Source organism: Haliaeetus albicilla, chromosome Z (assembly GCF_947461875.1).
Source record: "Haliaeetus albicilla chromosome Z, bHalAlb1.1, whole genome shotgun sequence".
NCBI lineage: Eukaryota > Metazoa > Chordata > Aves > Accipitriformes > Accipitridae > Haliaeetus > Haliaeetus albicilla.
The window spans coordinates 36,288,176-36,305,219 of record NC_091516.1 but is presented as its reverse complement, the minus strand read 5'-3'; the positions used below and the strand labels follow the sequence as shown (position 1 = coordinate 36,305,219).

The window sequence follows — 17,044 nt, the reverse complement described above, 5'->3', positions numbered from 1 at the left end:
CCTTCAGTCTAAACTCCAATTATTGTTGCACAGAATGCAATTAATGTATCTTGTTTGAAAAATGCTGTATTGGTGGTACTGTGGAAAACCAGGTATCAATACAATCAATACTTACTCTCTAAAATTCCTACTATGGATTTTTGGAAGACTAAAGGTTAGCTGCTTTGAAGACATAGAACTTTCTGTTGAGTCCTTGATCCCTGTGTTCTCCAGAAACCCTTCAGCAACTTGTGCTGCAGGAACAGCTATCATGTAAATAAAGATATTTCAATGAAAAGACAGACCGAAAAGCACTGTGAAGAGACTAACTTGTCTCTGCAAGAGATACTTGACATTACTTCAATATTACAACAGTCTGTGGTAGTAGGGGAACAGGTCATACATTTCTTTATCTCCTCATTTTTATTATTGTACCTCTTTTTAAATAGATTCACAGAGAGATGTAGGGACTCTCATAACAACATATAATAAATCCAACAGGCATAAAAGTGTGGAACAGTAATCAGAATCCCAATTACTCAACTGCATCGACTACAAGCTTTGGCACACTTTAAACTCCAGGTAAACCCAAGCTGAATCTTAGAAAATTCTGAAGTTAGAGTTTTCATTTGGCAGTATCTGGTACACATTTTTGAAAGTACTAAGTGTGCTCACCCTCAAATCTCCATCTACATATGGTATTATAGCTTTCTCTTGAAAGATACCTGCTTGACTATCCTGTAGAAGCGTTTCATCTTCAGTAATATTTTCTGTGGACTGACAAATATTATCTTCATCTTTTGGTACTGCTGTCTGTTCTAACAGGTGTTGCTGTTTTCGTTGTTCTCTTTCTTTCAGAATAATCTAGAAAATAGATAAATAAAACCCAAATCAATTCAATGTCATATAAATAACAAAGCAGTTTCTCTTAACAAGTGTTTACATACAGACCATTCATAAAGAAGTTTGGCACTGTCATTCAAAGTTTACAACATTTGGGGTTTTTTTATTTGCACATAAAAGGAAGGAAAGATATTCCCTAAATCTACATAAAAAAGGACTTTTTCCTTGATTATCAGTGTCTGGGTGGAGAAAATAATACTAGGGATCAACTACAAGGGCAGAACTGAAGTTAAAGTGACAAATTGTTTCAATGCAGACAAGCAGGTGAAAAAGTCTCCCTCTTTAACCTTTCTTTTTCAGACTGCCAATTTGTAGGAATTCAGCCAAACACTTAAGTACATATATATATATACACGTATATGCACAGTTACTCTCCCCCCTTATTCCCCTGTTAAAAATCTTGAGTCAGTCTAATAGATTGCTGTCTCTGAATTTGCCGGTTGAAGAAAAAGAAGAAATTACCATGGATAGCTAAAGCATATAGTACACAGAAGGAAGTAAAGTAGGACGTAAGCTGGATCCAAACATGCTACCGTAGGTGAAAACAACAGTTTCCTAAAACTCATCTTCCTTCTCTGCTTTCATAGGTGCTAAGAAACAGTTATTGTATATATGACCACTAGCTTAGATAATCTACCCAAAATTTGTAATTAATTACAAAACAGAAACTAATTGCAAAAGTAAATTTCTCCATTTGCATTTGTCAAAGATGAACAAACAAACAAAAATAAGTTCCCTATCATACTCAGAACACAGGTATTACACAGACAAAGCAATCTTTGTCTTCTCAAACCTATTTTGGAAAATAGGTGGCATGAAGATAGAACAGCCAGAAGACACAGTAATTAGTATCGTCCCCCAGAGTTTGTTATATGTTCTATGTTGTTTACATTGTACAGTTCTCAAATTCAATTAAGTAGAACAGAATAACCACTAAACTACCTTCACTAGCTCCACAAGAATTCTAGACCAGAAAGTGACCAGCGATGAAGCAGTATCTGAAAATCCTCTATATACATGATAGGAAGCAATGTGAATGGGCAAAGAGGGAAGATACAAGAGAAATGGCCAGGTGAATCTAACACTAGTTGCTGCAGAATCAGCTGAAGTTCTGGCTTGGAAGAGCACAGAAACATTAAATACTACCTTTGTTGGATCCATTCTCCCCAGTCCTGCAAATAAGCATATCTTGTCCAAACCAAGTAAGATTTCTTTGGATGTCCCCCTGTACCAATGATGTGTGGACACTTTTGTAGTGGCACTTCTTCAGCTATCAAGTGATTTAAGTGAGAAAATATAGTTTGGGGAAATTTGTATATGCTATTTAGTGAGACTCCCCTCTTGTCCCCCACACCCCCTCCCCTTTTTTAAACCAAGGAAAGCTAAAATTGAATTTAGACAAGTGGACGCCGAGATGCAAATCTCCATACCAGAAGGTTTAATACACTCACAGAGTAATACTGAAGTTACATTAGCCTGTATTGTACTATTTAAGGTAAAAATATGAGCACCTTTTTAAGAGGTGTTGGTCTCTTTGCTTTAGGCACTTCTCTCTGTTTCCCTTTCTTTACCAAAGGAGCGCTGGAATCCAAAGGGTTATGAGGCATCTTTCCTTGGTTTAACCGGTGACTTTTTGTGGCTGTAGCAGGTTCTTTAGAAAGCAATGGTATGGCACCACCAACTGAGATAAAAAAAAAGTCTGCATCATACAACTATAACAAATACCTAAACTAGAATCCAATGCAAGTTTAATGACTGGATTAGAGCTAGTATACACATATTAAATTTGTGTTGTGTTGCTATTAAGAATATTTATAGGCAATCCTGTGTCATTAAACAGTGTTACTTAATAAAGGTACTCCTCCCAAAAGACTGACATGTCCTCTACTTTTATTATACAACTAGAATCACAAGCTCTGTCCCTGAACTCTCAAAAGCAGAATTTGGCAAAATACTCCACTCCAAGCTACCTTCAACACCATGCCATGCCAGCTTGGTAAACCTTCAGGAATCCCCATGTTTCATGGCAATGGCATTTCCTCCTCCACAGATTCTGTGCTGCGTTAAGATAAATACTGACTTGCAGTATTACAGATTTTAGATTTAATTGCTGTAAATAGTCTGGAGCATTTACCCCTACCATTTGTTACACCTTAATGATGTTGGATGAAGTTCATTTGCAGATGGGTAATGAGTAATGCAAAGCTACAGGTAAGTTTCTTTTGCTTAACCAGCACAGCTCTCAGGAGATGTCTACTTGCATTTTTCAGAGGGTTTAGAGCACAGAAGCTTTAAATGACTTGTTAGTTGCCAGGTCACTGAACCTGGACCTTCCAAACCATGACCTCACACCCTAAAAACTACTCTCCCTTTTCAACTTGCTATCAGTAGGAATTGTATCCTGTGAGAGCACTTTGTCAAACTTCAGTTACCTGCAATATAAATCAGGTTACATTAGCAAGTCAATGAAGAGGATGACTTAACTATCAGTGGAATGAGCTTGACACCTTTGTACCTCAGGCAACCTCCCCCTGCTAAAAAACACCTAAAGTTTCTGGCACTTTGTCTTAAGCCATCTTCATTTAGTGATTCCAAACTATTTATATGCTGATCCTCCAACACCACATACAGTATTATTAGCATAAACAGTTTACTTCATAAAAATGCTACACCGCAACTTTTCTTTTTTTGGCTCCGTGTAACAAAGGCAAATTCAGAATACTACCAAGAACATTGTGCAGTATGTTAGCACAGATGGCTACAAGAATTGAAGCTGGATTTGAAGCAATACAGAAGTATACATCCTGCAGACACATGGCATTTCCTTCACTGTGTACCTCATCTCTTAATTTCAAATTCACAGAGTTCTCATGTTCCTGAACTTGATGGCTTTAACAGTTTTTGTCATTTTGCACGATTGATGCATTTCCAAAATGTAATTTAAATTAAAATAATTACTGCTTTACTATGTTGTTCCATCCACACATTATTTACCAAATGAAGTAGTAAGTGGAATAAAATAACTTTGTTTGCAGTCACACTCCTTGCCCTTCTTTTTCAGTGTGCTTCTCTTCTGGTTACAGAGATCAGCACAATGAGACTTCACAAACTAAAGTTACATTTTGGTACACACCAATTTAATGGGTGCACTGAAAGTTAAAAAAATTATAAAGCTGAGGTAACATCTGCCTTATACTTCCAGGATATGAACATGACATATCAATTTTTCTTCTGCAGCAGGTTCAGACACAGGCAATTTAATATTAGGAAACAGGTATTGTGACCCATACCTTTGAGCTCCACCATCTACTCGCCAATCCATGCACTGTGTAATTTTACAGAAAGAAAACTGGTTATTAGCACCTCTGCAGCATTGAGTTTGACTGACTCAAATGAAAAAAAAGAGATCAATGGCAGAATGAGAATCTAAAAAAGCATCTTACAAGTTCTCTCAGTTAGTGAAGGAAAATCTCAACAATGCTTGGTATTCTGACCTTTTTATTTAAAAGATCAGCTATCTCATTAAACGTTGTGAGATGAATTCTCTCATGATTAGCTGTCTTTCTGAAATAATTTTTTTAAAAAGTCTTTACTGAAATAAGGAGAGAAATTTTATCATTATTGAATTCTAGCAAACATCATGCTTCCTTTTGCAACATATACTGCATTAACATAGCCAAAACTAAATTTTGACCTACAATGAGAAAGACACTGAGCTATTTGTTTCTGCTTCCTGGTTATGCATCCACAAGGTCTGAAACATTCTCTCCATCACCAAAACCTAGCATTTTGTTAACAGCAATTATTTCACAATTATCAGGCATGACAGAACTCATCCTTTGGCCTGGGCTGATTGACTCTTGTATAACCCCTGTTGTTTGCAAAGGAGCTTTTTGACTCAAGTTACAGCTCTAAGATTTCTAGCATCACAGGAGCTTAAGAAAGCCTTTGTTACTGTGTAGCCCCTTCCTGCAGGTTCAGATCACAACAGTAACACACATATTTAAGACAAAGCAAAAACCTCCACGAACATTAGTATTTTCGTCAAACCTAAATTTCAATTACCTCTCATATTTATATAAGGTATTTTTTTACAAATTATTGTCCTGAGGATTTTTCTTTTCCCAAGTCTTCCTCCAAACAATTTAGATCGCCATGCTTTTAAAATGTTTTTTAAAAGAACCTTTATTTTCTCTTGTATCTTGTGAACGGTGCTCTTGCCTGCATATTCAGAGATCATTACAGATCAGAAATCAAGCCACATTTAACATTTGAATACTTAAAAACAACTCAAGCTGAAAGAAAGGAAGTTTCATTGTAACCAATACCTGAAAGCACCACAGGTTTAGAAGACTGTTTTGACTTCTCTGTTTGCTGCTTCTGCTCCAAGACTGCCAGCATGCCACCCAAATCCAATTGCACTGGAATTTGACTCTTCTTACCACTGCTCCTGGATGTTTCCTGAACAAGTTCAGTAGCAATTAGTAATGCTCTCCATTTCAGAATGTAAAGACTGTTATTTTGTATGGTATGTAATACACTCTTAACATCTTCATCCACGATACTTCTGATTTTTAACTTGATTCAATGAAAGTATTTTGATCTTTAAATACACATCAACTTTAATGTGAAAAATAAAAAATCAGAAACAGTTCAAATAACTTTTGAATAGCTACTGGAATAAAGCATAGAAGTATAAAGTCTTTAATAAAGGAAGTGCTTTATGTCAAGCTCCCACTTTGGTCAGGCTGCCACCTATCTTTGAAAAAGAAAAAAATGCTTACCAGAATTGAAAGGTTTGTTAAAAGTACAGAAAAACTACTCTGTGAATATTCCAGGGTATTGTAATTGCAATACACATATATCATGTTCAATGCCTTATGAAAAAGAGAGGTCATCATCTTTAAGCACCGCCTCCTCATAAGCAGTAATCTTTCTGTCTGCTATGAAAAGGCAAAAGTGGTGTCCCACACTTTGCGCATTTAATGATTGAGAATATAAAAAGATTACAAATGAATAGTCTAGCAAGACTACAAAAGGGCAAACTACTAGGGCAGAACATATTAAGGAAATGACTCACAGATTTTGTACTTTTAGAAGTCTTATCCTGGAGGATCAATTCATTATAGCTCCTGTTATAATAGGGTTAAGGAATGTGATCTCCTTCTGAGCCTACGATCTCATCTTGCATCACAGGTATGCCAGACCAACATGGAACTACTTACTGACCTCACTGTTGCTCCGTATTTCTCCTCCTTGCCCCAAGCTAAGTGGATCTCCTTGCCTCCTTTTCTTAACCTGGCAGAACCACTTTCAAGAGGTTCCCAACTCCTTAAGACAATCAGTTTGGACTACATTTATGCCATGATCAAGTAAGACAGATGAAAGAAAAATTCCTGATATCTGAAACCCGCAGACATTAATGAAAAGCTAGTATTTTTCCCTAAACACTGTACCCCAAACTGGGGGTTACCAATTACTACCACTGAGTGCTTCTGATCAAGAGAATCTTGTCACTTATCTCAAAGTATGAATGACAAAGTATGAATACAATTGCAGATGAGCTTGGACTTACGTCTTATATTTAAGTATGCTAATTTCCTTTGTCACTTTGAGTTGCAAACTTCTTTTCAAACGTGAATGAATTTACCTGCATTTTCTTTCTTTCTAACACAGAAGATGAAGCTTGCTTCCCTGACAGTCCATCCACCACCTTGGGAGTTCCATCCAGTGTGGGAGACCGATTATCCCAAGGCTCTTCAGGGAGATGGATCTTTGAAATTTAGAGACAAAAAGTGACAGGGAGGAAGAGGAAATATTAAGACACATGCAAAAGTGTAAAGTGAAAATGATATTAAATTCAAATGGAGCATAGACAGTGGGATTGAGCGCACCCTCAGCAAGTTTGTGAATACCACTAAACTGAGTAGTACAATTGACATGCTTCAGGGAAGGGATGCCATCCCGAGTGACCTTGAGAGGCCCGAGGAGTGGGCCTGTGTGAACTTCATGAAGTTCAACAAGGCCAAGTGCAAGCCCCTGCACCTGGGTCGGGGCAACCCCCGGTATCAATACAGGCTGGGGGATGAAGGGATTGAGAGCAGCCCTGCGGAGAAGCACTTGGGGGTACTGGTGGATGAAAAGCTGGATGTGAGCCAGCAATGTGAGCTTGCAGGCCAGAAAGCCAATTCCATCCTGGGCTGCATCAAAGGAAGTGTTGTCGCGGTCGAGACAGACAAAACAACAAAACAACAAAACTTTGTAAAAGCAAACTAGTGCAAAAGCCTTTAATTGCTCTCTTTCTCTGTTCCTTTATACTCTCTTTCCCCTTAGCTTCCCCAGATGTGTCTCTTTCTTATCAGTTCAAAGTTGTTATGCTGTCTTATCATTGGTTAACATTTGCACAGTCCATCACAGCTCAGCTCCTCTGCCAAAAGAACACGTACGCCTTGTCTTGCGGTCGACACTGCCTCAAAACTTGTTTATCTTGCAGTTCTTCTTGTTCCTGTTTGTTCTCTCATAGGTAGACTGGAATCTTCTCAAGGTCAAAGCCGTCCCATCCAGGGCCCTCAGTCCAGCTGAGGTCCCCCACACATTGTGGCCAGCAGGTCGAGGGAGGTGATTCTGCCCCTCCCCTCCGCTCTGGTGTCCCCCCACCTGGAATCCTGTGTGCAGTTCTGGTGTCCCCAGTACAAGAAAGACATGGACCTGTTAAAGCAGGTCCAGAGGAGGCCCACAAAAATGGTCAGAGGGCTGGAACACCTCTCCTATGGTAGAAGGTGGAGAGTTGGGGTTGTTCAGCCTGGGGAAGGCTCTGGGAAGACCTTATTGTGCCCTGAAAGTACAATCATTTATTAGCTGCCATACTTCTTAGTCAAACTCATGATTTTCTTCTTTTTTTTTTTTTGGAAGAAAAAAACCAGCAAGGCAGCTTCATCTTCAAATATCTGTTACAGAGGAGTATGAGTGGCTTAATGATCATGTCTCTACAACTTACCTAAGCTTTGAGAGGTTATATCCCACTTAAGCCTACAAAGCTAAAAGGTTTCTCTCATTTGAGGTGCAGGCCTGTATAGCACTTTCTTTATAACAAATCTGGTTTGAGCAATTACACTTCCTTTTGCTGCTCATTCCTCCCCATCAATGCAATTTACTGTCTCAAACAAGGCAAACAGGGGTTTTGGTTTTCTGTGGTTTGTTGGTTTTTTTTTTTTTTTTTAAAACCACTAATATTCACAGCGAAACAAAACCAAGGACAAAAATTTCTAGCAGCAAAACTAGTTTTGAAGAAACAGAAACCTGGAATTTCACCTTTAGTATTTATGTTGTTTGCTTTGCAAAAGTAATCGTATTTCCAATGCTTGTGATATGTGTATGGGATTCATTCCCACATTGAATGAATGTCCAAATTAATCCTTGGGATTTATTTCATTCATGTAAAACAAAAATGGCTTGGATTTATAATTGATGTTGGACTCAAATTCTTACACTTGCATGGCTTGAGAACAAAGTGTTACGCTGTTCAGATGCCCTTGAAATTTGATTATATGAACAAACAGCAAAGGCAGAAATTGACAGTCTTAGTATTATTTTTATGAAATGCAAAATTAAACTCGAACACTACCTGTACGAAAATAAACTACATAAATACAATTCCTCTCAACTAACTTCAAGCATCCACAACAGAGGTCTCTCTGTCAGAATTAACAGCCCAGAGTTCAGGCAGCAGTTCAGAGACCAAAAAGGTATCTATCTCCCTTGAAATGATATGAATCTACTGAATACAGTGAGTAGCTCTTCACTGTCCACAGAGTACCTATGAGGATTGCCATGGGCAGAACCCCACATCATAAGCACCTACATCTAGTCAAAAGAATTTCACCTTTAGTCTCATTTAAAACTTGCAGTCTTTTCCTGCTTATTTTCTTAACATTCACATAATCTTGCAAGATTACTTACTTCAGATTGCTTTCTGACAGAAGGAGTAAATGATGATTTCTGAGATCCTAGCCTATTTCTCCTGTCAGAAGCAGCTGCCAGATCAGGAAACTCCTCAGCATCCTAAACAAAAAAATCAGAAGATCATTTCATAAGAACTATCAAGTCCATATTCTCAAAACTGATTTTCCTACATTCAAACGATTTTCTCCCTGCTTATCAAACATTCATCATAATTTGTTTCACTGTACAAAAATTGAGAACCCATGTGCAGTGCCACCAATTCTAACCAGCACTACAATGGTTAAGTCATCTATGCAGCAGCTAATTCAGGGCTGAAAGAGCTTACAAGAGAAATGCTTCCAACACCAGCTTGTTATTGCTGTCAGCTGATACAAATAATTAGAGGTAAATGGTCCTAAAGGAGTGTATTTCAGATCATTTAACAGCCTTGCAAACAACTTCCCTCTTCTTCCAGTACAGTCTCCAGCTGTGCAATTCTGCCTTAAACATGCAAGTGGTGAATAACAAAAAGGGCAGGCAAAAGGGTAGTAACTCTTGACTACAGTATGGAAATAAACAGATAAATCACTCAAGTGATTATGTAGGTTTAGACACAAAAGTAAATTTTATTAGCAGAAGATACATTATCCAGACTCCAGATTAACTAAGTGCAGACAGGTTGAAGCTTGCTCTACACTGGTCACCTTATATCCGCTATCTCAATCATAATGATCCTGATCCACTAGCGTGGTTTTCATTCAGTTGCTTCTCCTCCCACTTTCCAAGAGGCCTTTTTAGCAGTGATACAATACTACTGAACACACCAACACTTCTTCTGCAGCCCAGAAGACTTCATTTGAACAGCCCAAGCTAGGAAGCTCTAGCGTAAGGACAGACGCACCTCATTCAATGAACTATTTTTAAAGAAGCTTGGAAGTATGACAAAAGACAACTGCAAGAAAGGGAAAAATGTTCCACAAACATACTCTTCCAGCTTAGGGACATCTTGAACCACAGGCAGTACCTTCCATTTAAATAGCCCTCACTAGAATAAATTTTTATTTCAGTCTGTCCAGTCACTTCTTGAATTCATATAAATTTCTGGCATTTGCAACATCCTGTAGCAACACAAGTAATTAAAATCTACCACTCAGTGTGCAGTTAAACCTCCTTATATTTGCTCTTAGCTCATCACCTGTAAGAACCAGACGACATCAAACAAAATTAGGAGAAAGATCAAATAATTTCTTTTTTATTTCCTTGTCACTTCTGATTCCCACTTCGCTATCTATTTTACAGACTGAGAAGACCTAGTTTATTCAGTCCTGCCTCCCACAGAAATTGCTTCATACCTTTGATTATTTTTGAAGCCTTTTGTCTACCTTTTTTTAGTTCAAGTTTGTGTATTTTTTTTAAGGAGTGGGGGAAACACAAGAAAACAAAATCCATGCTATATTCAGATCAGACACATCCTGGATTTATGTATCGTCACAATCCATTTTGTTTTCTGTTTTCCTAATAATTCCCAGCACTGTTTGTGTGTTTGACCAGTACTACTAGCACTGACCTGGTTATCAATAGCAGCTTCAATTTTTTTCCCCTCAGGGAAAATACCTAACTCGGGGCCTATCACTATGTATGGAAAAACAGGATTGCTTTTCCCCGACTGCATCCATTTATGCTCATTAACAATGTCTATATATGAGTGACTTTTATAAAACTAGTAAGCAATCCAATATATTGCTCCAGTGAGCTGCTGCACATAGCAGAACCTTCTTAAATCTCCTGGGTGCCCAGAAGTTATGTGTGTATGATCCTTTCATGCTTTTCTATTTCAAGAGCATCTCACCCATTTTTCAAACTGATGAGCCCACAAGCATTTCCCAGTAAATCAGGAGGGTCTGAATGCTGTCCTCCACTGCCACAACAGATCCTGCATCCACATCACAGATTTCACTGCAATGCCTATGTCCTGTTCTGTGATTCTATGCCATTTTATTCCCATTTGTGTCTTCAGTAGTACCATTACCTTCCTACTATTTTCCACAACTCCTGTCATTCTCTTTCTGTTTAGATGGTAAGTCATTCACAAGTCAGACATTCTATGGCAGCATATAGTAAAAACGGGGATGTTCTCATGAGGTAAAGAACCTGCAGATCTTTAATTCTACCCATAATTCTCTAGCAAAGAGGTCTGTAAACAGTCATTTCTTGTGCTGCTCCAGGACAATGAACCATACAATGAAAAGAATGTGTAGCCACAGTTCCGCTCCATGTTCCATGTTAAAATGTACAGAATAGAAGCCAGCCAGGAAGGCTTCTTTATGCTGTCATTTCAGAGACTGAAAATTACGTACACTAGATCAAACATATAAATCAACACATGTATGTAGTGCTGTACAATACTGGGCTTTCAATGAAGCACTGTTAAACCATGGACCATACAACAATTCTCTAATGTGGGAGAGTAAAGCCTTCATGATACTGATACACAAAAGTATCAAAATACTAATACGCATATTACAGCTATATGGATTTGAAAAAAACCTGGAATTAACAATCAGGAATGTAGGCAGTGACAACTGTGTTACATAGAAATTGCTTCCAGATGTAAGATGGGAAGAATTTTAATACCAGTACCACATTCTTTAAAATTGTGGCACACTATGGTACCCAGTATATTCCCTGTCCCTTGTGCACTTTGCTTTCTGCAACAGTTGTTACAGAATATTTTTAATTTAGGAAATTTGACTTTTATTGTTATGTGTTAATATCCAGACTCTCAAATGCATCATTCCAATTTTGCTCCTAAGTCTCTTCTGCACTCCTCTGTGCTCACTGAATACGTGGTAAGTCAAAAGGCATAACTGTTCCCTACCAGTAACTTCTGACAAACATCTCAACTGAAATGGACCTGAACCAATATTCTCTACAAATGGGATTTGAACTTAAATTTGTACAAAGCTGTGTTAACATCTGGTCTTCCAATACACTCATAACACTTAAAAGAAAAATAACAAAACCCTCTTCACTATACCTCAATCCTTGGTGGTTCCTGTACTTTAGTAGGTTCATTTTGAGGTTTCTCTACATCAGTGGGTGACTTCGTTTTTTTCTTCTTTTTCTTCTTTTTTTTCTTCTTTTCTGACCCTTCTTCAGGCTCAGTTTCACTAGCGTCATTTTTTGTTTCTGACTGCTGAAAAAAATCACAAGGCGTGACCATCAGAAATTGATTTATTTCAATACCACCTACCAAAACAAATGCAAGTGACCACACTTAAGCAACTAAAGGGTATCTTAATCAATCCAGGCTAGGACATTAAAGGAAAATGCAAGATCTCTTAGAAATTCAGAGCTACTGCAAAAACTCTTCATTTGAACCACATTGCATGGTTATCAGAATGTATCGGGGCTACTGAGATTTCAATAGGAAATATCCACCCAAATAAGGCAAGAGTTCCATGTTTCATGTCTCATTCTGAGGGTCAGGAATTGGAAAAAAGTCCAGCCTAAAAGTTGGAAGTTTGTGTTGCTGGAGTAGCACTGTCTTTTTGACATCTTGTTATTCTTTTCCACTACAAGAGAAGAAAAATTCTAATAAGGACAAGGTAACTTTATATTACTTCTTACAAGCTACATTAGAAGTGGACACTGTGCAGAGCCTAGGAAAAAAATGGCAATGTCTCACATCAAGAGACACAATCACACAGTTTAGAGCAGACAATTCTCAAGTACCTTTGCTTCACCATCCTGCTTCCCTTTGCCTCTGGAAAGACCTTCAGATGCTGGTGATGACACAATTTTCTTTGGGGGCTGTGAAAGTACCATAGCCCAAGACACATGTGGCTGAGCAGAAACATCTGCAGGTGTTTCAGGAAATGCCACTGGGAAAAAAAGTGATATACGAAGATGTATCAAAAATATTTCTCAAGTATTCAAAAGAAAAAGGATCTGTAATGAATTAATCAACAACTAGCAAATACAGAGTAGCACCATATTCCTTCAGAGGAAGGACTGAAATAAGACACTCATACAATTAATTTCTCCAGAAGGCTTTCTAGAATTTTAACTATTCTATATATTGTCCAGCACTATATACATGCATTTAGCCCAATTAAATTATAATTGGAAATCTATATTGTGTCATACTAACTACATATTAATAATTCCATGCTAATTTTCTAAGCTACTTTTCTTTAAAATAATGAACTTCTGCTATATTTATATGCAAAATTCCTTAAATATTTATCTCAGTCATACAGTTTTCACATACAAGGCCACATCAGTATTTTCTACTTCCTAAAAACTTTCCAGTTTTATAGACATATGTACCAGCTGAAAGACTTCCTAATGTTCCTCAGTGTACAGGAATTTCACCCGCTACCACTCAGAAGTATCAATGTTTTGAAGGAACTCACAATTTATTTTGTAAGTATTCTTAACACACAGCAAATACAGAACAAAATCTAAATTTTTCTTTAAGAATGAGAAAAACTTTCATTGAACAACTAAATAGCATTATGGGTTTACATGGCAAGGTTTTGGTAGTGGGGGGAGGCTGCTTTGGTGGCCTCAGCGAGAAGATGGACACTGCCAGCCCCAGCCAGCTCCAAAACAGATCCACTGCCAGACACAGCTGAGCCCATCAGTGATGCTGGTGGCGTCTATGTGATAACATATTTAAGAAAGGGTAAAAAACACTGTGCAGGAGTTGAGAGGGAAGGGTAAGAAAAAATGTCAGAGGAACAACCCTGCAGACACCAAGGTCAGTGAAGAAGGAGAGGGAAGAAGTGCTCTGGGCACAGCAGCAGAGACTTCCCTGCAGCCCCTGGAGAAGACCATGGTGGAGGAGCAGGCTGTCCCCCTGCAGCCCTGCAAAAGAAGGAGCAGCAGAGAGGAGCTGTTATGAACTGACCACAGCCCCCATCGCCCTGTGCCGCTTGGGGCAGGAAGAGGTAGAAGAGTCGGGAATGAAGGAGTAAAGATGATCCTGGGAAGAAGAGAGGCTTGCAGGAAAGTGTTTTTAGTTTTGTTTTTGTTTCCCACCATCCTACCCTATTTTTAATTGGCAACAAATTAATCTATGCCAAGTCAAGTCTGCTTTGCCTGTATGGTCAACTGGTGAGTAATCTCCCTGTCCTTATCCTGACCCACAAGCTTTTAAATCTTGTTTTCTCCCTATCCTGCTGAGGAGGGAGAGAGAGAAAGCAGCTGGGTAGGAGTCTGCCCACCAGCCAAGATCAACCCACCACAAACTGCCACTTTATTCTGGGGGATAGGAACCAAGGACAGTGTTTAAGGAGAAAACATTATCACATGACTTTAAAGCTTCTGGAATCACTTTATCTTTGGAGGGCCCCTCAACGCACTTCAGCAGGTTAACCTGTCCTTTCTGAATCCTTAATGAAGCTAGTGGGAAGGTAAGGACTGAACTGTCCAGACTGGTGTGCGTCTGTGTATACACAGAAATCCAGTGAGAGGCACTGTCCTGGTTTCGGCTGGGATAGAGTTAATTTTCTTTCTAGTAGCTGGTATAGTGTTAAGTCTTGGATTTAGTATGAGAATAATGTTGATAGCACACTGATGTTTTTAGTTGTTGCTAAGTAGTGTTTATACCAAGCCAAGGATTTTTCAGCTTCTCATGCCCAGCCAGCAAGAAGGCTGGAGGTGCACAAGAAGTTGTGAGGGGACACAGGAGGGCAGCTGACCCAAACTGGCCAAAGGGGTATTCCATACCATGTGACGTCATGCCCAGTATATAAACTGGGGGCAGCTGGCTAGGGAAGGGTAGATCACTGCTTTGGAACTAACTGGGCATCGGTCAGCAAGTGGTGAGCAATTGCATTGTGCATCACTTTTTTGGTATATTCCAATTCTTTTACTATTGTCATTTTATTATTGTTATTATTATCATTATTATTTTCGTCCTTTCTGTCCTATTGAACTGTTCTTATCACAACCCACGAGTTTTACTTTTTTTTTGCCCTGATTCTCTCCCCCATCCCACTGGGTTGGGGTGAAAGTGAGCGAGTTGCTGCATGGTGCTTAGTTGCTGGCTGGGGTTAAACCATGACAGACACTTAAGACAATTCAATGCATAATGCATATGATGCCTCCAAGACAAAGTCCTGCTGAACAGAACCTTTTTTCGGTTCTGGATTTAAGTATTTCCATTAAATTTAAGTACTCACTTGAAACAAGCCACTTGATAGTTTGTGGCAATTTAAAAAGAAAAAGAAAAAGAAGTTCTGCATCCCCACATCCAGACAACAGATAAACAAAAAAAGGGGATATTTCAGCATCACAGTTCTCCATAGCTCTCCTTCCTTAACAGACTTGACAGAAATAACATATGCCACAGAGTAATTTTTAGGTACATACTAGACTTGAGACTGCCAACTATTTAAAACAAATCTGCTTATCAAGATGGATCAAGTCTCTACCTCTCATTTATTCTTGAAAAAAATCTGAAAACGACTCAACAGACTTCCAATTATCAATATGCATTACTTTCTCTCCTCTTAAACAACCTGGTAGGCAACTACAGCAACATTTGCCCTTGAGCATGAATGAAACAGAGAAGGAAGATAATCCCAGTTTTTATCTGCTGATGAAATCTGTAAGAAAGAATGAGCTATAAGTGGTCATCTCATTTGGAAGAAATTGATACAGCTTTATTCGTTTGTTTTTTTCCTTTTGTAATGAGCTTGCTGTTTAATTCCTTTCTTACTTTACACATCAACAGCTTCTCAGAACACCTTAGTTTTCCAAAGTGATGAGATGCAAGCAGTTGAAATACAGGCAAATAATTTGTCTGGAGCACTTACCTCTACCATCAAATGAAGAGGGAATTAAGGTGGCTACTGTTTCATCTAAAGTTTTTGATGAAGCTTTGCTTTCTGCAGAAGTATCTTCCTGTAAAATAGACAGTCAGGTATCACAAAAGTAGGATTAAAATCACTGACCTAAACAAAGCTAAACATAAAAACCCCCATAACTTAAAAAATCCTCAACCCATGCACAGATAAAAATGTAGGGAATTTTGTTGCTTTTCTTAGTGGAACCACCATTTCAACTCTATAGCATTACAAAATATAAGCAGATGCCCCTGCACTGCTGTACAAGCAAGATGATGCCTTCTTACATTTTAGAAAAGCATCCAAACAATGATTCTAAGAACTAACAAGAAAAAGTTTTAATGTTCCAAGTACATTAAAAACAAAGTCCATCATCAAACTCAAACTAGCAATGAAAAAGGAAATTCAGATGACAGCAGAAAGGTCTTTTTTCCATCACAGGCAGTTTTCCACTCAGAGGCAATGGAAATATGCTGTTTGGATCCTTCAAAAACATTAATCTTTAATCACTGTTGAAAACTCTGATTCAATATACGTAACATACTGCTGAATATGTCAGTATTGTACTTACTAACAAATAGGGAACCAAGAAAATCAAGAAGAATAAAGTTAAATGCTTACGCCTTAACAATATTTTTTCCTCCTTCTGGAATTCAGCTTCTCATTTTTATTCTTCAGCACAAAGCAATTAAGTACAATACTCCAAATTTTTTTTTTTAATCTGTTAAAACTATTGGATAAGTGACTGCCTACCTGTTATTTCCAGGCAAGAAAGAAAACAAGAAGCTATTAAGAAACCGCAGGAACATATGTGCTCCGTATAGGCAAGCTAGAAGTCTAGACCATAGCAGTACCAATCTAAATTCTAACTATACTTAGCTTTCCCCTATCTACTGGCAGCAGAGACAAGGAAAGAATAGTGAGAAAGGCTAAAAGAGCAGACATCAACCACTGACACCACCATCTAAAAGAACCATAAAACCTCTACCTCCAAAACTCCTTGCTTGCAAGGTACTTAAACAGGTCTTAAACTACCATACTGAATGAAAAATACTTGCATTCAGAAATGCCTGAACTTTAGACAAGTTTTATTTTTACGCAAAATATGCAACATGAAAGCATCAACTAACCTCCGTATTCAACAAAAGAGACATCTGTGGTTGACTAAGGCACGCAATGTTACTTTCCGCTGCACACACTGGTCCACTTTTATGCTGTACATTCAATATCTCACTGCTTCCCAAACTCTGTGACTTGTGGAAATCCAGAATGGTAGCTTCAAATGTGGGTACAGCAAGAGACTCTGGTTTTGGAGTTTGAGTTGACTTCTTGTTTGTAGTTTTATTGAACCTGTCTGAATAAAG

General features: G+C 38.3%; 1 protein-coding gene across 4 annotated transcripts in view; it reads right to left on the bottom strand.

The window, feature by feature from the left end:
• SECISBP2 (SECIS binding protein 2) overlaps positions 1-17,044 on the bottom strand; it is a 41,232-nt gene that overhangs the window by 17,644 nt on the left and 6,544 nt on the right. For 3 of the 4 annotated variants that reach the window (XM_069775837.1, XM_069775838.1, XM_069775841.1), the window contains 11 exons: positions 16,811-17,034; positions 15,651-15,738; positions 12,559-12,707; positions 11,861-12,019; positions 8,842-8,943; positions 6,533-6,655; positions 5,211-5,343; positions 4,948-5,103; positions 2,394-2,563; positions 705-843; positions 116-245 (listed from right to left, as the gene is read on the bottom strand). In XM_069775837.1, the coding sequence (XP_069631938.1) occupies positions 116-245; positions 705-843; positions 2,394-2,563; positions 4,948-5,103; positions 5,211-5,343; positions 6,533-6,655; positions 8,842-8,943; positions 11,861-12,019; positions 12,559-12,707; positions 15,651-15,738; positions 16,811-17,034 (1,573 nt within the window). The remainder of the gene's footprint in view (positions 1-115; positions 246-704; positions 844-2,393; positions 2,564-4,947; positions 5,104-5,210; positions 5,344-6,532; positions 6,656-8,841; positions 8,944-11,860; positions 12,020-12,558; positions 12,708-15,650; positions 15,739-16,810; positions 17,035-17,044) is intronic. The other variant, XM_069775840.1, reaches the window with a different exon arrangement.